This window comes from Hesperophylax consimilis, chromosome 8 (assembly GCF_061612785.1).
Source record: "Hesperophylax consimilis isolate HC1 chromosome 8, BYU_Hcon_1.0, whole genome shotgun sequence".
In the NCBI taxonomy this organism is placed as follows: domain Eukaryota; kingdom Metazoa; phylum Arthropoda; class Insecta; order Trichoptera; family Limnephilidae; genus Hesperophylax; species Hesperophylax consimilis.
Window position 1 is genome coordinate 4,314,358 of NC_142843.1, and position 26,642 is coordinate 4,340,999.

At 37.7% G+C, this 26,642-nt stretch overlaps 2 protein-coding genes across 3 annotated transcripts in view; one reads left to right on the plus strand and one right to left on the minus strand.

The window, feature by feature from the left end:
- mys (position-specific antigen beta subunit myospheroid) overlaps positions 1 to 633 on the minus strand; it is a 65,377-nt gene extending 64,744 nt beyond the window's left edge. For both annotated transcript variants that reach the window (XM_089634780.1, XM_089634781.1), the window contains exon 1: positions 446 to 633. The gene's annotated coding sequence lies outside the window, so the exon portion shown is untranslated. The remainder of the gene's footprint in view (positions 1 to 445) is intronic.
- Positions 634 to 1,287: 654 nt separating this feature from the next.
- Khc (kinesin heavy chain) overlaps positions 1,288 to 26,642 on the plus strand; it is a 42,608-nt gene continuing 17,253 nt past the window's right edge. Inside the window, exons 1-5 of the mRNA XM_089634782.1 lie at positions 1,288 to 1,579; positions 20,672 to 20,843; positions 24,943 to 25,086; positions 25,193 to 25,336; positions 25,470 to 25,594. Coding sequence (XP_089490908.1) covers positions 1,439 to 1,579; positions 20,672 to 20,843; positions 24,943 to 25,086; positions 25,193 to 25,336; positions 25,470 to 25,594 — 726 coding nt within the window. The 5' untranslated portion in view covers positions 1,288 to 1,438. The remainder of the gene's footprint in view (positions 1,580 to 20,671; positions 20,844 to 24,942; positions 25,087 to 25,192; positions 25,337 to 25,469; positions 25,595 to 26,642) is intronic.

A 26,642-nucleotide genomic window follows, 5' to 3' on the forward strand; every position in this document is an offset into this window, starting at 1 on the left:
TGGGTTGTGTTTCAATGCAAGGCAGCGGACATCTCTGAAGGATTGTCAACTTTTGTATTATCCAAATATAACAAACTTCTTGAGGTGCAGGGATGTAAAAATAATATTGAAATGGATGGCTTATGTATAATGCACATAATAATGGTAAAATAAACATGTTAATAAATAAAACAAATAGAGAAAAATCGTAAAAAACACACAGGTGTGTCATCGGTTCGCCAGAAAGCATTACCGCCATAACATGTGTTATTTTTAGAAGCTGTGTCACAAAACTCTGTTAATCACCGCACTAAAAGCTCATAAGACTGGGAAGAGAACTTTAATAAAACGATAAAAAATATTTGAAGGTTTGACTGAAATGCACCCCTGTGCAATGGGTCACAAAGAAATTGCACAAAGTACAAGAATTTTATAAGTCAACAAAAACATTATATTGATAGTTTACCTGAATTGTGAATAGTACTCCTCTGCGTTAGATATTATTCATGGAGATGAAACAAATACACTGTTAATCCACACCCGATTACAGAACCCGCATAATTTGGGTAAATTTGTTATTTCACAGCAGATTCACGATTCGCATTCAGACCGCACTGAAGTTATTCGAGTTGTAGGTTCGTAGGTTGTAGGCGTTCCATATTAGGAAATTTGACATTTGTACGAGCGCACCAAACGATACAAAACTGAACTATAATGATACCATTCTCAAAAGAAACCACAAATATTAGGGAAAATATAAAATGATTGTCACTTTTCTATGAATATTAAGAGTTCTATTGTAACTTTATTTTATATTGAAATATAGTGTGTAAATAATTTTGAATCAATACAGATAAAACTCGACTATTCTAGTTGTATGGTATCATTTCTGATTGGATTTATGCAATTACAAAAATATTATTGATCGCACAGAAATTGATTAAAATTCCCTTTTAATATCTAAATATTAAAGTTGATTTAACAAGAGCAGAAAAAGGCCAGGAACTAAATAGCCATTTCGAATTAATTAGATCTAAAATATGTATATACACATAAATTTTATGACGTTGAAATTAAACAATAAAAAGTGTTAGAATTATTGTAATTTGGTAGAGCTGGATATAAATTATTAAATTTTTTGTATATTTCTGCTTCAATAAAATATTTTTAGTTGTCAATATTGCAATTTGACTCCGTTAGTCAAGTACTTTCAGAAACAGTTCCATTGTCGGGATTTGTATTTTTTCGCTGTGGTTTTAGGAAGCATTGTTTAGCTCCTAGCTCCTAGTTACCGTGTCAGACATTCGATCATAATGGGGGACATTTTGGTTGAGTTGTCATGGGCTGTATAGGTGCGAAATGAAAAACCAATATCTGAGCGTTCATTCGTGTTTTTAAGTTTTTAAAGTGATTTAAAATTATAATTTATCATAATTTTAGTTTAAGTTAATAACACAACATGTCGGGTGAACGCGAAATAGCAGCGGAAGACAGTATTAGAGTCGTATGCAGATTTCGGCCGCTGAATGATTCAGAAGAAAAGGCTGGATCCAAATTTGTTGTCAAATTCCCATCGGATGATAACTGCATTTCTATAGGGGTGAGTGTTTCTGATCATATTTCCCAGGATTTCCCTTCACAAAGTCCTTTGAGGTTTTCTACGCTTTTATCGATTTATCGTTACGCGACGGTAACTCTAGTTTCCTTCTTACAAAGACGATGGAAAGGGTAATGAACTTGATCTCGTTAAATGGAAAGTAAAGCTTCTATTGTTATACAGATACAGGCGGCGATCCGTTATGTCTCCATCGAGTCTAAGATGCTATTTCTTCCGGCAAAATCAATACAAATACGGCAATGCGACCTTGACCCATCTTGAATATTGTCAAAGATTCCATAAATGGATGCAATCTGTAGGCAAACATCTTATTATCTCGGAGGCAAGGATCCGCCGGCAAAAAAATATAAGAAAACACCCGATTTTAAGAACGTTCGACTTGTCGAAGTGATGGGTATCTTCCATCTTCGCATAACACAGTATTGCTGGTTCATGTGTCATTTTTATGAAAAGAGTTCCATGTGTTGTTAGATTATTTATAAATATACGTATTTATGTATTCGACCAAATCCAACATCATGCGAAATTAGATCACTTTCGCAAATAGATGATGAGTAATCAATTGTCAAAATTAACTCCTGTCACATGTTTTTTGACATATTTTTTTCTATGTAATCAAACTTTTTCTGTGCAGTAGATCAACATTTCTTGTAGTTTACTGCAAGTACTTACTTAGTTCTGGTAGGATTATTGATTTTACTGACATTTGACTACCAGATCATATTTCAAATGCTGAAGGATAATATTATGGTGAATGTGTGTTTTTTTTTATTAAAACCTATTCACTCACTCATTCACGATTAATAAATTAATGAAAAAAATTCACACTTAAAAAAACTTTGCCATCTCTATCAATAGGGAAGCATCTCAAATAAGAAATTCTTTCATAAAATGTAAAAACTTTAAAAATGCTTTTGTGTTACAATTTGGGAGGCGGGTTTGGGCACCGCCCCCCCGGGAACAATTTATTGGATAACAAATACGTCTGCCATAGGTCGCCCCAAGTGGTTCGCTACGTTTGGTGACTAAGCAGGGGTGCCTGTGTTCATCGGGTGAGGTGTGTTCAGGATGCGCACTAGCTGTATGTCATGTCAGATCGGGAGAGATTGGTTTGGGGAGACCCTTTGACCTCTCCAACCGGTCTCTCGACCCAGCGCCTTGTGCCACAATGGGAGGGATATATTCCTATGTCCTCACTCCTGGATACACTGATCCCTAGATTTCTACCCAACCCTCATACCCTTGACCTTCCCATAACTTCCCCGCCTTCCTTTCCTTAAAAAAGACCCCCCTCACACAACATCCCAAAAGTTGATAAAGGCCCTGAGGGAAATTATTTTCCTGTGTGTGGGTTACGTAACGTTAGACTTCTTCCTTCTAAAAACAGTACAGTTCATGATAGCTTTTTGTTTGTTTGACAAGCCCCCAAAGGGCACACAAACTCCAACGGCTCGGAGGGCTTTGAACCAGAGAATGGACGGTTATCTCGAGAGTATTTCCTCCTGGGGTAAAAATAATCTCGTCGAATTTAATGTTTCAAAGACCCAATCCTGTCTGATTACGTCTAAAAGGGATCCAAATGATAATCTAGTCTCCTTCAACGGAAGCAATCTTCCGAACAGGCCTTCCATTGATATGCTTGGTGTAACTATAAGTGACCAGCTCAGGTACGGGGGCTCCATCGAAGCCAGAGTAAAGTTGGCCTCTCAGAAGCTGGGCGTACTGTACAGGGCCCGCAGATACTTTAATAGTACACAACTGCTGACCCTGTACAAATCGCAAGTGCGCCCTACTGTCGAATTCGGCAGTCATCTCTGGTCCGGAGCCCCAAAATACCTGAAAAAAACCCTTGACTCTGTGCAGAAACGGGCAGTCCGTTTGATAGATTCCCCAATCTTAACAGACGGACTGCAATCTTTAGAGCACAAGGGTCAGGTAGGTATGCTGTCCTTGTTCTATCGGTATTACAATGGAAGATGCTCTGAGGAACTAGCGTCATTGATCCCTTCGGCACCGGTGCGTAGTCGGGATACACGCCAAACGCGCGCCCAACATTTGTACACAGTTGACATTTGTCACATGAGAACGGGTCGCTTCTACGATTCGTTCTTAAGTTCAACAGCTCGGCTGTGGAACGAACTGCCGGCCTCTGTGTTTCCTCCCTCCTACAACATGGGACTCTTCAAGACCCATGTTCACTCCTTCCTCTCCACAAAAAGACCCTCCACACAGCATCCCCAAAGATGACATAGGCCCTGAGGGAAATTATTTTCTTCAGGGCCTCCTGTGTGGAGTTAACATAAAAATTAAAAAAAATCGGCCTCTTCAGAACCTACGTTCAATCTTTTATTCCACACAGGGTCCCTACAGATCATATTATCATTCTTACATTAGAGAAAAAGTACTTTTAATAAAATAAAAAAAATTGTTTATTTTCAATGAACTCACGAATTCTAAATCCACCAGTAATACATCAAAAATCGATGAACTGAACATAAACAAGGTTCCCACTCTATATGCCGAAAACCCTGACAAAATTCTTGATCATGTTAATGATTTTTTTACAAATATTGGATCAAAATTAGCCAAACAAATTACATTACGTGTTAAAAATGATGCAGACAAACCAAATGAAGCTCGAAATCTGGAAAGAGAACTTAATTTCAAACAACTAACCGCTGACGAAATCAAAAACATAATTACTTCCCTAAAACCAAATGTGTCATCAGGGGATGATGTAATCTCAACCAATGCAATAAAACATCTCAGTGAAGAAATTACCTTCCCGCTGACACACCTTATCAATCTATCTATAGCTAAAAGCGTATTTCCCACATCCCTTAAAGAAGCTACTGTTATACCTATTTATAAACAAGGATGTAAAAATGATATCAATAACTATCGACCAATAAGCCTTCTTAGTACCTTTTCTAAAATATTGGAAAAAGTACTAAAAAAACAACTTATGATGTACCTAGAAGATAATAACCTAATATCGAAATCTCAGTACGGTTTTAGAAAAAACTTGAGTACTGCCGACGCCATAGACGATATCATAAATACGATCACGAAAAGCTTAGACCAGGGAAATAAATCTTTGGCAATTTTTATAGACCTGCAAAAGGCCTTTGACACGATAGACCATAAAATCATTTTCAAGAAACTTAAAACAATTGGGATGTCAAACACAACTCTAAATCTACTGATAAGTTACATGTCAGAACGTTCACAGTGTGTTAAAATTGATAAGTGTAAAAGTAAACCTCTCCCAATCAATTACGGTGTACCGCAAGGAAGTGTCCTAGGACCTTTATTATTTCTGATATATATAAATGATATCTGCAACTTACACACCAACGGAAAAATCATTAGTTTTGCCGACGACACTGTCATTTTATTTAATGAAAGTGATTGGATAACCACCTACAAAGAAGCTGAAAACGGGCTTATCCTTCTGCAAAAATGGCTTATGCAAAACTCACTCACACTTAATGTTAACAAAACTAAATATTTAACGTTTTCTATAACGGCTAGAGGACAACCAGCTGAGGATTATGCTCTCAAATTACATGCCCCACCATAACACACTCTAGAAGTATAAAATATCTCGGCATTGAAATTGATGAAAATCTTCGATGGGACTCCTACATAAATAGTATTACAAAGAAACTAACAAAGTTCATGTACTACTTTAGAAATATACGCAATATACTAAGTATAAATGATTTATATAAGGTATACTATGCTCTCTGCCAATCACGCATAGAATATGGGATTATTGGATGGGGATCTGCCTCAAACATCCACATGAAGCAGCTTATTAAAACTCAAAAAGCAATAATAAAAATTATCCTTAAAGTACCCATAAGAACTCCATCAAAAGACATTTTTAAAAATTTTAAAGTGTTCAGTATAATAAAACTATACTCAAAAATGCTCTAATCAAATTTACAGAAAAATATGAGTACCCTGCTGACCAACACAACTATATTACAAGGAAGAAATCCTCAAAACTATTGAACATCCCAAAATTAAATACGTCTTTTGGCCAGAAAAATCATCATTTCCGTGCTACAAAACTATATAATGCCCTCCCAATTGAACTCAAAAACACAACGGAGACACAAAAATTTAAAAACGACATCAAATTATGGCTAAGTAAACATGAAGATGAGGAAATCTTAAATGCGAATATCTTAGTAAAATTTTTTTGTACTTTTAAAATTAATTGTTTATTTAAAATGCTTTAGAAAATAAAGTAATCTAATATTATAGATAGCATGACGGGTATACACAAGGTAACAGTAATTATATCATGGCTGGTCATTTAAAGCTAATGTGAAAGTCCGCAGGTATTTCAACTTATGAATTATTAAAGATCTGCCGAATCATTGTGGCGTTTAAATCTGACGGTTACTTTTAACGAGTAATCTGTGAGTGATGGAAACTTTCTCTAAAAATGAACGGAATTAATTGTTTTGAAAGGGGAAACTTAAAAATCAATTGGCACTTTCGGTTGGGCTGTAATGAAAAAGACCCATTTTGAATGCATTAGAATTATGTAATCGGTCATCAAATAGCTAATACCCTAACAGTAATATAAAACATATTTGTACAACACAATTTACTAGAGTTCCTTCTCAAGTACGCTTTACTATAAAAATGCCTTCCATACAAATACTTAGGTATATTTCCTCCAATAATCAATTTAAGGGTGTATCCCACATTGGTGTTGATTATTATACAAGCAATCTATCTTGAATCATAAATAAACATTGGGGCCAGATGAAATATTAAATCCCTAAATAGTATAAAATAAAGTCGCTATATGCGTCTGTGCGCTTAGTTCTTCTAAACTGCGCAATGGATTTGGATAGGGTTTTCACTATCATTTAGATAATTTCTTCTGGAAGGTTAACATATATAATACATGCATATTATATTTATAGAAAGTAGAGAAAAGTCGATGTTTTATAATCGAGTCGTAAAAATATATTTTCAGGAACTACATTGTTACCGCTGGCTAAACCTTATAAGATACATCAACATAATGCACTACGGAATTGTATATCTTAAAAAGGCCTACAGAAAAGTTTGCGATGGTATATGTCTATATCCTAAGGATAACCCCCAGCAACACTGGGTACACGCCAGCTAGTGAACAATAAGCACAAAAATATTGACAGTAATAAACTTGGAGAAATAAATTGTAGAGTTTAACTTGGGGTTAATATTGTGTATTAACTTTGCTTATACATACTAAAATAGATTTTAAGCTAACAGAAACTGAGGCGGTTATGGATACCGCTGCCCCGGAAACCATTCATTTTGATAACCAATATCTCTGTCGTAGGTCACCCCAAGTAGGGTTCATGGGTTGAGGTTTGTCCAGGTCTTAACGGCGGATTAGATTTCTCTGGCAATCAACTTTGTGGGGGACCGGATCAGGAGAGGTTGGTTGAGGGAGACCATTTGACCTCTCCAGCTGGACTTGCACTTCAGTGGAAGGGATGTATTATGTATGTACGTCCGTCACTCCTGGACACAGGATTCTGATATCCCTAGATTCCTACCTACTCCTCTTTCTTTCCCAGAACTTTCTTCCTTATTTTTTTTTTTTTTTTTTTTAAAGTCGGAGGCGGTTTACTTACGTTCCCCGCTAGCACTTAGGCCATAGGCCCATTGTACTATCTCCCATTTTACCTCATTCCCTTGCCAGTAACCCGGTCCCTTTTATGAAGTTCACCAGGGCTGTCATTGGATATGTGGCGATGTCTTCTGGTTCCACACTGTGTCTTCCCAGGTATCTGAGCCTTATTCCCAGCAGAGCGGGACATTGGCACCATAGGTGAATTGGAGTCTCTTCCTCCTCTTCACATTTCCTACAGATGTTGGTGTTTTCCACTCCCAACAGTTGCATGTGTCTCCTGAGATGGCAGTGTCCCGTTAATAGTCCTACCAGTTCCCTCAGTGAGTTTCTGTCCATATCGAGTAGTTGCCTGGTTCGGTTAGGGTCCGGTCCGTTTATGAGTTCTTTAGATTGCCTCATTCCGGGTGCCTTCTTCCATTCCTTCCAGTGTTGGGATTTGACCCACCTCTTGATATTTAGTTTGGTGTGGCAAGCTGCTACTCCTACGGCCGGCTCAGATCCCACAAGTGGTGCTTTCGCCCCTTTCCTTGCTAGTTCGTCAGCCCGCTCGTTGCCCTCAATACCTTTATGTCCTGGTACCCAGAGCAGGGTTACTTTATTGATGGTCGCCAGTTCTATTAGGATAGTCCTGCATTCCATCACCAGTCTGGAGTCGCATCGGTTACTTTCCAGTGCCATTAAGGCCGCCTGGCTATCCGAACATATGTTTATGTTCTTATTTCTGTACCCGATACTCATATTCTCCTGTGCGCAGGCTAAGATGGCTTTCATCTCAGCGTGAAACACAGTGCAGTGCATTCCTAGAGGTATACTGAGTTCCCTCTTAGATCCCTGTAGACAGACCCCGGCACCTGTTCCTTCCTCCATCTTGGACCCGTCTGTGAACCAGATTAGTTCTTCCTTAAAAAGAACCCCCAGTCCTGTACAAATCGCGAGTCCGCTCCATGTTTGAATTTGGCATCTGCCTCTGGTCTGGAGCCCCAAAATACCTGAAAATCCTTGTCTTTTGACTTGTGATCCGTTTGATAGATTCTCCTATCTTGAATCGTTAGAGCACAGGCGTCAGGTGGGAATCCTGTTTTTGTTCTGTAGGTATGTCAATGAAAGATGCTTCAAGGAACTAGAGTCATTGATCCCTTCAGCATCAGTGCACAGTTGCGAAACATCCTCAACGCGCACTTAACATTTGGGCACGGTTGACATTTGTAACATGAGAACAGGACGTTTCTACAACTCATTCTTTAGTTCAACAGCTCAGTCTCGTCAAGACCCAGGTTCACTCCTTCCTTTCCTCAAAAGACCCTTCGACACAGCATCCATCAAAGATGAAATAGGCACTGAGGAAAATTATCTGCCTCAGGACATAACGACATGAAGTTTGAGACAGGAATGATTTTGTGTACTCTCAAAGATTTACATTGCAAAACCTAAAGTTGCTTTAGTGGTGTTTAGTAACCAGATCTGAATAGTGGGGTACCTATAGGGCCGGCTCTATGCAGGTCAATTGGAGTAGTCCGCTCTGGGTGTCGAATTCACATAACACGAGTATTACACGTTCCTCTGTCATTTTTATGAAAAGAGTTCCATTTGCTGTTAGATTATTTATAAAGATGCATATTTATGTATTCAATCAAATCCAACATCATGCGGAATAAGATCATATGACCGGTCAGTGGCTGTGTTGGCATCGCGTTTGGGTCCCATTCAGGCGTCTTACATTCAATTCCTCGACTGGCTAAGTCCTCCATCACGACACTAACAACATTTTCCGCTTACTGTGGTGGTAGTAGGAGATTTTCAAACATTGTCAGGTTATTCGTAACTCGGGAATGTTTGTCTTTCTTTTTAAAAAAATATATATATATTGTCGCCGAATTACCAAAGATCACCTACCTAACTTCCTAGGCATCTACCGGTTTTGTTGATTACAGAGACCACCTACCTAACTTCCTAGGCCTTGTTCATTACAGAGATCACCTACCTAACTACCTAGGCATCTACCGGTTTTGTTGATTACAGAGATCACCTACCTAACTTCCTAGGCATCTACCGGTTTTGTTGATTACAGAGATCACCTACCTAACTTCCTAGGCCTTGTTCATTACAGAGATCACCTACCTAACTACCTAGGCATCTACCGGTTTTGTTGATTACAGAGATCACCTACCTAACTTCCTAGGCCTTGTTCATTACAGAGATCACCTACCTAACTACCTAGGCATCTACCGGTTTTGTTGATTACAGAGATCACCTACCTAACTTCCTAGGCATCTACCGGTTTTGTTGATTACAGAGATCACCTACCTAACTTCCTAGGCCTTGTTGATTACAGAGATCACCTACCTAACTTCCTAGGCATCTACCGGTTTTGTTGATTACAAAGATCACCTACCTAACTTCCTAGGCCTTGTTCATTACAGAGATCACCTACCTAACTACCTAGGCATCTACCGGTTTTGTTGATTACAGAGATCACCTACCTAACTTCCTAGGCCTTGTTCATTACAGAGATCACCTACCTAACTACCTAGGCATCTACTGGTTTTGTTGATTACAGAGATCACCTACCTAACTTCCTAGGCCTTGTTCATTACAGAGATCACCTACCTAACTACCTAGGCATCTACTGGTTTTGTTGATTACAGAGATCACCTACCTAACCCGGCTCACCCTCCCTTTTCACATTTACATCTACCTCAAAGTAATATAACCCTTACCTCCTCCAACCGACGGAATTCTGGTAATGTATTCACATAAAATTAATATGTATTTTATTGATTTATCAGGATGTTTAAGTGTTACTCAAAATCAGTATCAACAAAAAATGTTCTTCGAAAGATAAAATTAATGTTTGCTGACAAAATTAGAATAGAAGCCCTCCGTATTGATTATTTGACTTTACTCCGAGTTGAATGGCAGATTGTTTAAAAGGTGTTTTGCGAAAGAGGAAGGAAATTACGAATTGTAGAACAATGGTTGTGCAATCACTGCCTCACAAGTTTCACTTGATTGACCATTTCCATTGTTTACAGGTGTTCTAAAAAAAAAATTAAGTTTTATTTATAAAATATGGGTCAGCACATCCTAACTGTCTTACTAATAAACGCATTTTAAATTTTACACAACTGATTCAAAATATTACTTATAAAAGTGACAAATTGTTTATCCAGCGGAAAAGGCTTGTTTATCTATATTTTAGCGTTGACAGTCTTGAATTATTTTTGGGATCAATGTATTTTCGTGCTTTTTATTGAAAGTTGTACAAACTTAAAAAAAGATAACGATGTCAATATGTATTTTCTAGTATAATGTATAAATCCACATACTAAATGCATCATTTTCTCTATTATCTCTAAATAGTACTAAACAAAGTCGCTATATAACAAATGTATATTATGCGTAGAAAAAAGTCGATGTTTTGTAATCAAGTGAAAAAAAAAAATTTTCAGCGCTTATTACATTGCTAATGCTGGCTAAACCTTATGAAATACATCAAAATAATGTACAGGGTTTTCCAATAAGAGGTGTTATTTTGAATAGCCCGCTATTTCGGTAGATGTTACTTTTGAAGCTGTCATTTTTTGACATTTGACAAGTAGAAACTACGCCATTAATAAAAATGGAACGATACATGCTTCAACAACGCATTGAAATTATTAAAATTCACTTGAGTGAATCAAATGAAAATCATCTTGAGTGATGAGACCCATTTCCACCTCGGTGGCTTTGTCAACAAGCAAAATTGTCGCATCTGGGGCTCGGAAAACCCAAGAGTTATTATTGAAAAGCCTCTCTATCCTCAACGTGTGACTGTTTTGTGCGGTTTATGGTCCGGCGGAGTCATTGGACCTTACTTTTTCGAAAATGAGGCTGGAGCAACAGTTAAGGTGAATGGATTGCGCTATCGTCATCGAGAGATGATTAATGATTTTTATGGCCGGAATTGGATGGTATTGATCTGGACAACGTTTACTTTCAACAAGACGGCGCTACGCGCCACACAAGCAACGAAACCATTGATATTTTACGATTGAATATCAAAATAACACCTCTTATTGGAAAACCCTTTACTACAGAATTGTATATCAAAGACCTATAAAAAAAGTCCACGGTGGTATTTATCTCCTAAGGATAACCCACAGTAACGCCGGGTACACGTCAACTAGTACTAAAATAAAGTCACTATCCGCGTTTGTCTGTTGGTGCGCTTAGTTCTTCTAAACTATACAATGGATGTTGATAGGATTTTCACTAGCATTTAGAGAATTTCTTCCGGAAGGTTTATATAGTAGAGAAAAGTAGAGCAACGCTGGGTACACGTCAGCTATTTTTGACTAAACAGATTTTTCTATAAGTAATAGTTAAAATTAATTTTTCTTAATGATAATTAATTTCACTTTAAATTTAAAAAATGGATTGTTTTTTGATATTATGGAAGTTAATGATATAATGATATTGATTTACTCATTTAAAAAAAAATACGTATTCTAGATTCTTATTTGCCGTGAAGTGATGAATCATTTAAATTTACTGAATTTAAAGTTAATGTTCTTTATACAAATAGAATGACGTCATATGAGCCTCATCATTTTTACCTCATATGGGTGTTTAATATGTTACCTGGCTATTACAGACTTAGAGGCCTTGTATTTTCTCGGTAGGGAAAAAAAATCCTACTAAAATTGCATGTTTTTGCATCATCATCAGCCCAATTGACGTTACGCCCTAGTAGGCAAAACATAATATAATATATAAAAATCGCATAAATCCATTTGATCTGCGTGAAGCTGATTTTAAAACAAAATATAGATTTACGAAGAAGTGCGTCTTCAAAAATGTTATCTTCTGTCATTTAACAAGACACAGCCGCGCGCTGCGCTGCCCAAAGCGATGTTGCCACAATGCAAATTGCTCACAACGTGTTTTACCTATACAGTCACTAAAATGCTTTATGATTATGATATGATTAGTATGATTTTAATTTTTTTATATAAACTTCCTATTTTATGTCCGGGTTAAATCTTCCCCATAGGAAAAACTAAACCCTTCCACACACTTTTCCACAAATGATCATCTAGTCAATCAACACTATGCAAGTGCATTATATAAGTAAAATAAATACAAAACAATACAAGAACAACAACACGTCAACTCACCAGAGATCAAATGGGAAAATAATTCACCGACTCCAGATGTTCATATCAGAGGGTTCGGCTCGGTAGAACTTCTAACAGGGCCTATAAATCCTACTGATCCCTCAACATGAATATTTAAAAAATCTTTCGTTATCCTACATGTATTTAAAATGACTGATTTTTGCATTTGTATATATAAATTTTTTGATAGATCTAATACGCCTACATTTTTAATGAGAGAGCTAGGTATAATGCCAGTAGCCGAAATAACGAATTCATCCTTGTCCTTTCTTAAATAATAAGATTTTATATAAGTCCCATTTACTAAAAACTGAATGTCACCCTATCTGTCTTTATTATCTACTTTGCTTCTTCTTTTGAATAATGATTAGTTATGGTTCAAATATTGTTACAATATACTGTCAAATTACCCATCTGGTAACACATCTAATACTTATTTTTTTCTTTAATTTTGAAATATTTTGTGTTTGTATGTAGAATTAATTTATGTTTGTGATTACTCTTTTGTTTGCTTCACTATAATGTAAATTGTTAACCTCGATACAGGCTCAGTCCTAGTGAGGTTGATTTTTATGCGAAAAAAAAGTGTTTTATGGATAGTGAGATGCAATAAATAAATAAATAAACGAATGGTAATATTTTTATAGTCTGAGAATGGCAAATTATTTTTATTTCATTTCCTAAATCTGTGTATTTTCTTATTTTTTCATTAGCAGATTTTTGAATATTACAGGAATTTGGAATAGTAATAATTATATTAATAATTTATAATAATAATTTAGAATTTTAATAATAACAAAAAATTAGACACGCAAAGCTGCCATAAAGCGCTTGTCTTCAGGTTCTACCATTTTTCTTTAATTTAATAAACATACCTTATGATTTCGTTGGTAAATTTAATTTCACTACAATGTTCATATATATATCAATTTTTTTTTATTTATTTTTTTTTATATTTACTCCACACAGGAGGCCCTGAAGAAAATAATTTCCCTCAGGGCCTATGTCATCTTTGGGGATGCTGTGTGGAGGGTCTTTTTGTGGAGAGGAAGGAGTGAACATGGGTCTTGAAGAGTCCCATGTTGTAGGAGGGAGGAAACACAGAGGCCGGCAGTTCGTTCCACAGCCGAGCTGTTGAACTTAAGAACGAATCGTAGAAGCGACCCGTTCTCATGTGACAAGTGTCAACTGTGTACAAATGTTGGGCGCGCGTTTGGCGTGTATCCCGACTACGCACCGGTGCCGAAGGGATCAATGACGCTAGTTCTTCAGAGCATCTTCCATTGTAATACCGATAGAACAAGGACAGCATACCTACCTGACGCCTGTGCTCTAAAGATTGCAGTCCGTTTGTTAAGATTGGGGAATCTATCAAACGGACCGCCCGTTTCTGCACAGAGTCAAGGGTTTTTTTCAGGTACTTTGGGGCTCCAGACCAGAGATGGCTGCCAAATTCGACAGTAGGGCGCACTTGCGATTTGTACAGGGTGAGCAGTTGTGTACTATTAAAGTATCTGCGGGCCCTGTACAGTACGCCCAGCTTCTGAGAGGCCAACTTTACTCTAGCGTGACGGCCGGCGTGGTCTAGTGGTATACGCTTTTGACTACAGATCCGAAGGTCGCGGGTTCGAACCCGGCGTGCGCAAATAAATTTTATTTGATTAATTTGTGTTATTTCACAATTAATTAATTTAAAATAATATATAGTATATTTGCGGCACGTTCCAGAGTGGAAGATACTCTCAGTATCGCCCTGGTGTAAGACCACCATTCAGAATTGAAACGTTGCTTGAAATGGCTTTAGCCGTGTTTGGTGACCAGATCTGAATAGCCAGGTACTTCCCCACCTTCCTCTTCCCCATCTCCCTCCCCTCCCCAATACCCTCAGCCTCACAACATACCCCAATTGGGGATGCCATAGTCTCACTGGCTCCAGACGGGAGCAGTTGGGACTCTTGTGCGGTATTACTGTAAAAAAAAAAAAAAAAAAAAAAAAAAGCTTCGATGGAGCCCCCGTACCTGAGCTGGTCACTTATAGTTACACCAAGCATATCAATGGAAGGCCTGTTCGGAAGATTGCTTCCGTTGAAGGAGACTAGATTATCATTTGGATCCCTTTTAGACGTAATCAGACAGGATTGGGTCTTTGAAACATTAAATTCGACGAGATTATTTTTACCCCAGGAGGAAATACTCTCGAGATAACCGTCCATTCTCTGCTTCAAAGCCCTCCGAGCCGTTGGAGTTTGTGTGCCCTTTGGGGGCTTGTCAAACAAAAAGCTATCATGAACTGTACTGTCATCCGCGTAACAATGAATCGGTGCACATGTCAAAAGGTCACTGATGTGCAACAAAAACAAAGTTGGAGACAGAACCGATCCCTGTGGGACGCCAGCATTTATGGAGTGCGAGGAAGAGGTGAAACCGTCAGCAACCGCCTGAATCGACCTATCCCTTAAAAAGTCAGCAATCCACGTACACAGGGATGCGGGAAGTCCGTAAGAATGCAATTTGTTGACAAGTCCTCGGTGCCAGACCCGGTCAAAGGCCTTGGATATGTCTAGTGCGACCGTTTGGGTCTCACCGTGACGTTCCAGGCACCGCCCCCAAACATGCGTCACATACGCGAGAAGATCACCGCACGAGCGGTTCCGCCGGAATCCGTATTGACGGTCGTTGATAATTTTGTTCTTCTCGAGGTATGTGAGCAGTTTGTCGTTGATCACACGTTCCATCACTTTGGACAGAACTGATGTGATCGCTATGGGGCGGTAGTTGGCCGGGTTGGAGCGGTCACCTTTCTTGGGAATAGGGTGAATTACCGCTTTTTTCCAACCAGAGGGCACAGTGCCACACTTCAGGGACATTTTGAAGAGCTTTGTCAAAACTGGAACTATTTCCGCAGCACACCTCTGCAATACCAGGGCAGGTATTCCATCAGGTCCACTAGCTTTGTTAACATCGAGCCCCCGTATGACGTGGAGTACATCCCGATGCCGGATCCTCAGCTTTTTCATATAGAAGCCGCAGTGAGGAACCGACGGCGGAACAGCACCCCCGTTGTCGAGGGTCGAGTTTTCCGCAAACATTTTCCCTAAAAGGTTTGCCTTTTCGGTGGCGGTGTTTGCTAGTGAGCCGTCAGGTCTGGTAAGAGGTGGCAAACTGGGTTTGCAAAAATTTCGACCTATTGAGCCCGCAGGCGACCAGAATGCTCTGCTGCCATGCGGGCAGGCAGCCAGCTTTTTGCTGATCTGCAGGTCGTGTTCGAATTTTGACCTATTGATGATTCTCTTGCATTCCTTTGCCGATTTGTTGTATGCTGATCTGCTTTCGGGCGTTCGAGATGTGTTGTAGGCTCGGTAAGCCGCGTTTTTTCGTCGAACTGCTTCGGAGCATTGTCGACTGAACCACGGCTTTGAGCCCACACCAGTTTCTTTAGTAGTCGATTGTATGAAGCCATCCATCGCCGAATTGATGACTTCACCAATCTCCTGGGTACATCTTGAAGGGTCCGAAGTCCGAAAACAAACAGCTGACCACGGAAAAGCATTGAAATGGGCCCGCATACCGAACCAATCTGCTGACCTATAGTGCCACACTTTTCTCCTCAGCCTCTCATTGGTTGGTCTGAGGCTAACGGGGATTGATGTCGTCACTAGGCAGTGGTCAGATGATCCCAGAGGCGCTGTGACGTCAATCTTATAACCGTGTGGCACAGTAGTTAAGAATAGGTCTAACAGATTGGAGCGGTGAGTCTGGACATCAGGAACCCTTGTAGGCTCCTGAACCAATTGCTCTAATCCGTAGCAAATGGCAAAGGATTCCGCCTGTCGGCCAGCCGAGTCCGTTGGGCCTGAGAACTTCAACCATGGTTCGTTATGAACGTTGAAGTCCCCCAGAACAACAAACTCGACGGAAGGGTAGCGGGGCAAGAGATCATCAATAGTATCGCTCAAATGTTTGAAGAGCTCGGAAGTGTCTGATTCGCTATGGTTCGGTGAGCGGTATAGACATGCGTAGAATCTTGCCGTACTGGCAAGATTGACGCGCACCCACATTACGTCGAATCTGGAGTTTTCCAGACTCAATAGTCGCACACAGTTGACGTCAGCTCGACTATAGAGGCAGACTCCTCCTTTCAGTCGGAATTTGCTTGCGAGGGTAAAGCCCGGGCAGCCCAGATAGGAGGAGTCTGGCGGCTCGGCTATCTGAGTTTCGGATAGGAAAAGAAGGTTGGGACGTTGGGACAAAAGATGGTGATGGACGGAATTTAAATTTGTGTGCAGGCCGCGAATGTTGGCAAAATTTACCAACAGTTTTGGCCCGCACCGGGGACGCCTGCTACTCGCCGCTGTAAAGATGTTAAGTTTGTTTTTATGTATATTCATGATTTTAATTTTTTTTTTTTTTTGTTTTTTTTTGTTTTTTTTTTGTTTTTAAGGGTATGAAGTGAAAGGAAGGTCTGGAATGGAAAGGTATGAGGGGTGGGTAGGAATATGGGGTTCAGGCTGTCCAGGAGTGATGAGCGTTTGGTTCCAGCCCACCCACTGCGGTGCTAGGCGATAGGCTGGGAGAGTCCGGCTGGAGAGGGCATCCAATGCGCCCCAAACGCTGCTGCTGGGTCCCCTCCGGTCACGAACCGGCACAACAGCAGTGGCGGGGTTTTTTCACTCGCTGATGGGGCAGCCCACCCTTAGTCGTGAGCCTGAGGGTCGGGCCCCTGTACTATCGAGCGGCCCGGACAGCGGTAACCGGTTGTAGAGGGTCTCCCTCAACCAGCATCTCCCAACCGGCCCGCCACGCAGAAGGTGGGCCGACGCACCCGCCACCAAGACCTGGGCAAACCTTAACCCATGAACCCGGGCACCCCTGCTAAGTCACCAAACGTAGCGAACCACTTGGGGTGACCTGTGGCAGAGGTGTTGGTCATCCAATAAATGGTTCCCAGGGCGGCGGTACCCATTCCCGCCTACCAAATTAAATGTTTATTTAATAACAGTATGTACTACAGTCTTTATTCTAGACATTTTTTGTTTGTACATTGTGAATAATAAAAACTCATTAAAAACAAAAAATGTCTAGAAATTGTTACATAGTGAATGCCAAAGAAATACAAAAAAAAGTCTTTAAATTCTATTTTGTTAATCATTCAATTATTTGTTTTACGTTTGAAAAGTGTTTTTTTTTTATTAGTAAGCCGACATTAACTCTTAGAAGACGGGTAATATTTTGTAAATATCTCGAAGACAAATAAAATATTGAAAATAATATTTGAAATAGTTGACCGGCTTCTACAATGACAATGTTTTATTTAGGAATTTTCATGGACAGTATTGAAAACTTGTAAAACCCAGCTCTACACACACCCTGCACTGATTTCACTGAACTGCTATTGTAGTTGATCAGATCCTAAGGGCGGCTTGCACCAACTATCGCAAATTTTATCTTAAATTTTATTTAACTAAATGAATTTAACCTCTCAGACAAAGACTTTTATTTACTGTGTGTTCCTTTGAGAACTGTCAAAACGTGATAATTTTTGTGTTATTTACGAGTTTTGCTAAAAGCTTCATAACTCACGTTTTGGGAAACGTAGCCTCATTCTAAAAAATGTTTTGGAAAGATTATGAAATCCACTATCGCATTGTGTTGTTATACGTAAATATTTGCGTTTCTAAATATACATTTTATGAAAACGTCAAAAATATGTAAAAATCGCTTACCATTATTTCAAAGCCGTGAAAAATGTACTTTTTTCTGAGTATCATAAAGAAATAACACTTTATATATTGAAGAAATATAATTAAAAACTATTAGTCACCTCAAAATATTAACCGTCCAAACTAAAATATTTTTAATAAATTATTTAGAAACGCAATAAATTATGAACGAACAAGATGACAGATCCAATCGGCTTAGATAATGCACCTCTACGTTCCATAGATATTCTTGAATACAGACGCGTAGCGTTATTCATTATCGATACTCTGTTTTCTAAATCATGGCAATCCGTATACTAGTGATGGAAATAAATCGATTTTTGTAAAATCTCGCGCGTTTACGTGAAAAGACGTTCTAATGTCTTGACCGCTATTATCATATTTACGTCTTTTGACGTTCTAATGTTCTGAGTGGTTAAACCAAATTTAACTTACGGTGCAAGCCGCCCTAAGGGTTATAACAAAAGGTTATGTGCGAATCAAAGGAAATTTAAAGTTCTATCTAATGTAATTTTTAATTTTGTCTATAAAGAAGTGTTGACACAAAGTTGGGCGTCGTAAACATCAATTATAAAAAGGATCATGACTTTTGCAAAATATTATTTTCATGTATTTATTAATTAATCTGTGGCTATGGCAGCTATAAACCCTTTTTTTCTAAGGTCTTTCACCTAGACCTGGTGCTCCCTATGACCCCGCGTAATAATATATTTGAAATACATATTATTTGTGGCTAGAAATCAATCCCATAACCTGTGAATTATTTTCATTATTAGTCAAATAGTTCCCTGAGCAAATACAAAGTGCCCATAGAGCAAACAATATCCTCAGATAAGTAAATAGGGGAGGGGATATTGGAACAACAGTTTTCACAACATTGTGAGCTCTATTATACAACTACCCCTTGTATTACACAATTTAAACATTTTAGAGAATGTTTTGTTAACACATTTCGGCTGGGTTTTTTTGCGTTTGCGCTACGCTTTCTCCGGGCGAAAATAAAGGTCCTGCGAAATTTTCTTTAATTTGTTTTAAATCACTATATCTTCGAAAATAATAAAAATTTAATCGTAGTAACTCAGCATACCCCAGCTATAAAAGTACTAAATGAAAATCGAAAATTATTTGAAATTCAACTCAATTAACTTTTTAATATGATTATTACGGACCTCCTATCGGTATTTGCCCATACCTGCTTTCTTTAAATATGACCGACATCTCTCGCTCGCTTGCACTTAGAAGTTGAGTGGGGCGGAACAGAGATAGAGATTAAAATCGGGTTTCACGGTCATAAAAACCCTCATTCTGTGAATTAAATTATTACAATAACAAATAATATACTATCTTTTTGTTCAAATACCGATGTACATGAAAGGCACGAAGATAAATATGAAAAGAAGACTTGCATTACGATTCGATAATTATGTACATATAATTGGGACCTTTACAAATAGATTGTGATATATTATTTACATAAAAAAGGTATTGTTTATGGATATAAAAATCACTGAAAAGTGTTCTTAAGAAATTTGTTAACTATTAATTTTGTGGAGCAAAAATTTTACGTGTTTACTTTGTACTTGGTATTGTTGACCTGAATGCGCAGATGCGAGATGTCAAAAATTAAAAGACAGTTTTTTGTAGAATTTTCAACTAAAATCTGATTAGAATAAATTGATAGGTACGTTATTATCTCCCGAAAACAATATACAAACTTACACTGTTAAAAAAAAACACAAATAGGCACTACCTACAAAAACGAATGTAAACGGAAAGAAAATTTTCTGATTCCAAAACTGAAGAGATTAAAGCTTTCTTAAAATGAGCATGCTTCTTTTTAATTATCGGTCCTATCCTTTCTAATCTCAATGTTTATGTTTATAACATGATGTATTTGAATTCGAAGTCGGTTGCTGTCATTCAGGTAAAATTAAAGAACTCCATTCAGTTCCGCCATTAACGGAAGAAAAGCGCGTGGAGAATTTTTTCTCTTAAGCCATCTTCTATTCCAACACGTAATTTGGGCCCTTTCGTCTTTATTGAAAAAATCGCGTAAATTTGACGTCAGCGAATCGTTGTTGACAGGAAACCATCTTACCTCAAATAAACTTACAGATGTAACAGTCGCTATAAGCACTTACATATGTTGAACTTCCGAACAACTTTCATGAGCATTAATACCATAAGTTGAATGTGTAAACGCTCCTGTGAGTAACTTATCAAAAACTTACGCAAGTCGTAAATTTTACTATAATTTACCATAATTTAGAAGTGAAAAATTTGACAACAATTTTTACATTGTTGACTTGAAGAAAGACCGAACTGGGAATGGGTTACGGTGAGCTAGCATTTTATGTTACTTCACAGTTCCTATGCATGGCTCACCATTGAGCGAAGTTGTTTCGCTAGAGTCCTTTTGTATTAGCCTAGAGTAGCTCTATCTGCAGTACTTATAGTGACTCGCTAAGCATTTGTATGATCCCGCCTAAAGTTCCCCCCCAGATGTTTTTGACTATTCCGTATTTTTTATCGTTGTTTTTCTTTCCAGGGCAAAGTGTATTTATTCGACAAAGTATTCAAGCCCAATGCGACTCAGGAGAAGGTGTACAATGAGGCGGCCAAAAGCATCGTGTCGGATGTGCTGGCTGGCTACAACGGCACTATCTTCGCCTACGGTCAGACCAGCTCCGGAAAGACGCACACTATGGAGGGTGTCTTAGGTTTGTCATATTTATATACATATATATTTTTTTAATATACAGTCAAACTTGGTTATAACGATCACGGAAATAGCGAGGTCATGGTTATAATGAGCAATTATAAAATGATATTTTAATTCGTGCTTGTTTTCATACAATCGTATGCTGTTATAACGAGGTTTCATAATTGATGTAACGTCCAAATATTTTTGTCAACACGATTTCTAAATAGGTAAATACATAATTGAGTTTGAAAAAAAAACCCGATTCTCGAAACCAGTCATAAACAAGACAAAAGGATGATCTCGGACTTCCCTTAAAATACCATTAGGGACGGATTATCCCAAGCTTTTATGACATTTAGCCTGAGTTGCCGCTCTACGAAACATTTCTATTCGGTAGGTACTATCGCGAACTATGTAAAAAGGGTCATATAAAACCTAAGTCATACGAATATTGGGGCTTCCAATTTGGTTCCCTTTTTACAACTTCTTTCGTTTTGCTACTCATTTTAAATTTGTGTCCGGTTTTCCCAATTTCGTTCGAAAATCAATAAATTTAATGTTATGTAGGATGAGTAGGTACCTACGTACACAGTTTATTAAAATCATATCTTTAGTGATTAGTCAGTCAGAAGTAAACCCTTCGATTACAACCATGTCTAACAAGAGGAAATGTCTCTCAATTCGCGATAAAGTCCATATTATTCGGGAATTGGAACGCGGCGCAAAAAATGTCGAAGTGTGTAAAAAATTTTCTTTGTCATCTTCAACGGTTTCAACATTGTGGAAAAATAAGGATGTTTATTTATCTGCGTTGGAGAATAACATCACAGAAACTAAAAAATTTAGAAAGTGCGTGGTTCCTGACGTTGACGAAGCGTTACTAAAGTGGTTTAGTGTGCAAAGAAGTGCTGGATTTGCTATTGATGGGCCGATTTTGAAGGCGCAAGCGGAAAAATTCGCGAACCAATTCGGAAATGACAATTTTAAATGTAATAACGGTTGGCTTGATCGTTTTAAAAATCGGCATAACATTGTTTATTCAAAAATTAACGGTGAAGCTGCATCTGTGGATCCTGTAATATCAAGTGCGTGGGTTCAGAGTGTTTGGCCAGAGTTGAGAAAGGATTTCCGTGACCAGGACATTTATAATGCGGATGAGACAGGATTTTTTTATAACTTAACACCCACTAACACCTTTAAATTTAAAGGTGATAAATGCATTGGCGGGAAAAAGTCAAAAGTTCGTTTGACAGTGCTTGTGTGCGCCAATATGACCGGAACGGATAAACGAAAACTGTTTGTTATTGGGAAATCACTAAAACCGCGATGTTTTAAGAACAAAAAATTGCCTGTTGAGTACACAGCTAATAACAAAGCATGGATGACTTCTGAGATTTTCCGCAAATATATTTCCGACTGGAACAGGGAGCTTTTTAAGAAGAAGAGAAGCATTCTTCTTGTAGTGGATAACTGTCCTGCGCATCCAAAAATAGAAAATTTATCCAATATAAAACTTGTTTTTCTGCCGCCGAATACAACATCCATATTACAGCCAATGGACATGGGTGTAATAAACAGTCTGAAAAAATTTTATCAGAGGTTTGCGGTACTTCATCTTATTGGCCAGAGGGAGAAAAAGTTGAATGAGAATTTAACAATATTGGATGCGATCATTCTTTTAAATGATGCGTGGACTAATGTATCACTGAGTACAGTTGCCAATTGCTTTATAAAATCTTCATTGAAAACTAGAATTGATGATGTGCATGAAGAATACGACGAAGAAGACAACATGCCATTATCAGAGTGGCTAAGAACGAATAATATTAATGATTTTAATAATGACAATATCGCAGACTTTGTGCGTGTTGATGAGGGTTTATCGACATGTGGACTTCCAACGGATAGTGATATCGTAGAGTCTGTGTTGCATAAAGACAATGAAGGTGATGAAAGCAGCGACGATGATAATATGAGTACAGAACCGGAACAAATTACAATAGGGGAAGCTAGTGATATGATGGATAAATTAGTGAGTTTTTTCGGTAGCAGTGAACCAGATGATGAAACTTTTAATGCGTTAAGTGTTTTGAGGGGGAAAATAAGAAACATTAAAGTGAAAACATTAAAACAATCCTCGATAGTGAATTTTTTTAATACGATTTAGAGTAAAATAAAAACTTTTGTTTAATGTTAAGTGTTTGTACAATTTATTACATATAATAATTAGTGTAGTTGTAAGTTTAATCGTTGTAAATTAGGGTAAGTACCTATATTACATATATTTAAAAAAAATTAACGCGTTTGATTTATAATGCATATGTATGTTTTGTGAGAGCTTTATACTATGTAGGTTTATGTATATAAATTCTTATAAACCTATTTTGGATATAACGAGTAATGGCTATAAGGAGCAAATTTAGTCGGTCCCCTCGTGCTCGTTATAACCAAGTTTGACTGTATTTCTGAACTTTTAAAATTTAAAAAAAAAAATAATTAATACCGTACAACAGTCCCAATTGCTCCCAACCATCTGGAGCCAGTGACACTATGGCATCCCCAATCGGGGTATTCTGTTAGGCTGAAGGTAGAGGGGAGGGGAAGGAGATGGAAAAGAAGAAGGTGGGGATGTACCTGGCTATTAAGTTCTGGTTACCAAACACGGCTAAAGCTAATTTAAACAACGTTTCAATTCTGAATGTTGGTCTTACACCAACTGAGAGGATCTTCCTATCTGGAACGTGCCGCAAATAAAATTTACTTGTGCACGCCAGGATTTGAACCCGCCTTCTTCGGATTGCTAGTCGAGAGTGTTACCCCTTGACCACAGAGGTCGTTTAAGGCTATTTAACCCCTGGACTGAAATCTAATGCAACCCCGATTTCGAGTAAATTTTGCCTTACATTTTAGGTTTATTTATTTTTTGTATACGAACTCAGCAAAAAGATCTTAAGTTGCCTACTCATCTGCAAGCTGTAACCGTTACATGTTACCGTTACCAAAAAGTGGTTGACGAGCATCTTGCACCGAACCGAAAACTGTATTAATAGCCATAGTGTACACAGTAGAGCCCGGTTACCGTGTCTCTGCAGTGTTACCAACGGTTACAGTTCGCAGGTGAGTACACGACTTTATAGTACCTAGTCTTTCTATTCAATTAATCTCGACTGTTTCTCGCACTTATGAGAGTACTATTTATCCATTCTGACACATCAATGATTGTACATGTTGAAATTATAGCTAGTTAGATTAAATCTCATTGATTGGCTCTAAATATTTTTTGTAGTTCTTATCAGACCAGATTGCTCTTGACATTCCAAGCCTTGTCAAATAAAATATTTTCATATTAAATTCTGTAAGATTTCTCCTCTCTGATTCGAATTTCTATGATTTTCTGCAAGATTCCAATTTCTGTAACATTCTACAAGACATAAATTTGTATTGTGTATGCCGTTCTGTTAGTAATAATGTACCAATGCCACCTGTTGTATGTTTAAAAGGTTGATACTACTGACACGTCACTTGACCCGAGCCTTTGAACCTGTACAAAGATAGTAAATGTCTCAAAGAAAACAGTATTTTAATCTTAAACCTCAGAAATATTACACACTACCGGATTCAATTTCTATATCATTCTACCTGATATAAATTTCTATATCATTCTACCTGACATAAATTTCCAAATCATTCTACCTAGTATAAATTTCTATATCATTCTACCTGATATAACTATATCATTCTACTTGTTATATCGTAAATTTCTAAAACATTTTATATATTTTATATTTTATGGAAATACGTAATAGGTATTACAACTATGTAATAACAAAAAATATCCTTAACTGTATCTTATTGTACTGTGTATGTCTTAATAAATACAACATTTTACCAGTTGCAAATTTCTATAACATCCTACCAGATAACAAATTTGTAATATTCTACCAGATTCAAGTGTTTATTTCTCTGGTAGGTTTGCAGAATAGTTATCTGGCGCGCACTATGTATTTTCAGAATAGTGCATCAACATTTTGTCTACCGTTAAACTGATGCCACGTAAAAAGAATTACCAGCTGTCGTACTTGAATAATAACCCAATTGTAATATTTGTCTCACAGGGGATCCTGGCAAACAAGGTATCATCCCTAGGATTGTCAATGACATCTTCAATCACATTTACGCCATGGAGGAGAACTTGGAGTTCCACATCAAGGTTTCTTACTTTGAAATCTACATGGACAAAATCAGAGATCTGTTAGATGGTAATGCCCACACTTTTACCTTGATATTTCACGTTACTAATAATGTTAATTCAATTGGTCGTAAATTTGAGAAAATCTTTATTAAATTGTTTTTATTTTTTTATAGTATCGAAGGTGAACTTGAGTGTTCACGAAGACAAAAACCGAGTTCCTTTCGTGAAAGGAGCAACTGAGAGGTTCGTCTCCAGTCCCGAGGAGGTGTTTGAGGTTATAGAAGAGGGCAAGTCTAATAGACATATTGCCGTCACCAGTAAGTTCTAATTTAGTTATTTAACTAAATCATGTCATTTCATTGTTGCATGATTTAATTATAACGAACAACTCCTTCATGATTAGTCACGTGTATTCTTTTCACATTTATAATGTCTGATTTACTTTTCCAGACATGAATGAGCACTCCTCCAGATCCCACTCCGTTTTCCTTATCAACGTAAAGCAAGAAAATCTGGAGAACCAGAAAAAGCTTTCCGGAAAACTATACCTTGTGGATTTAGCCGGTTCTGAAAAGGTTAATATTATTGCATTTATCTTTTCACATTATCATTTTTACATTCAATTCAATTCATATTATTGATCAGTGTAAGTAAAGAAAACAAATAGATATAAAAATCAGGTTTTATACGAGATGCAACAAAAGTGGCTGTTAATGTTAAATATCCGAAGTGATTCTATTAACCACTCGGAACATTAGAACGTCAAAAGACGTAAATATGATAATAGCGGTCAAGACATTAGTACGTCTTTTCACGTAAGCGCGCGAGATTTTACAAAAATCGATTTATTTCCATCACTAGTATACGGATTGCCATGATTTAAAAAACAGAGTATCGATAATGAATAACGCTACGCGTCTGCATTCAAAAATATCTATGGAATCTTGAGGTGCATTATCTGAGTCGATTGAATCTGTCAGCTTGTTCGTTCGTAATTTATTGCGTTTTTAAATAATTTATTAAAAATATTTTAGTTTGGACGGTTAATATTTTGAGGTGACCAATAGTTTTTAATTATATTTCTTCAATATATAAAGTGTTATTTCTTTATGATACTCAGAAAAAAGTACATTTTTCACAGCTTTGAAATAATGGTCAGCGATTTTTACATATTTTTGACGTTTTCAGAAAATGTATATTTAGAAACGCAAATATTTACGTATAACAAAACAATACGATAGTGAATTTCATAATCTTTCCAAAACATTTTTTAGAATGAGACTACGTTTCCCAAGACGTGAGTTATGATGCTTTTAGCAAAAGTCGTGAATAACACAAAAATTTCCGCGTTTTGACAGTTCGCAAAGGAACACATAGCATACAAATGCCTTTGTCTGAGAGGTTAAACAACAAGATAGCTCTCCCCACCGGCATGATCATTGGCAACATAGTCCGGGATAAAACAGTCAATGCTGTAACATAGAACTTAATGCTCTCCATGATAGCGGAGTTTTGGAACCATCCATAAACCAGTCTGAAGAAAAGTGAAGCAACGTGCACATCCCTTCTGACCAGTGGCGGCTCGTGACTTTTGGGTGTACTAGAGTGCTAATATTACAAAAA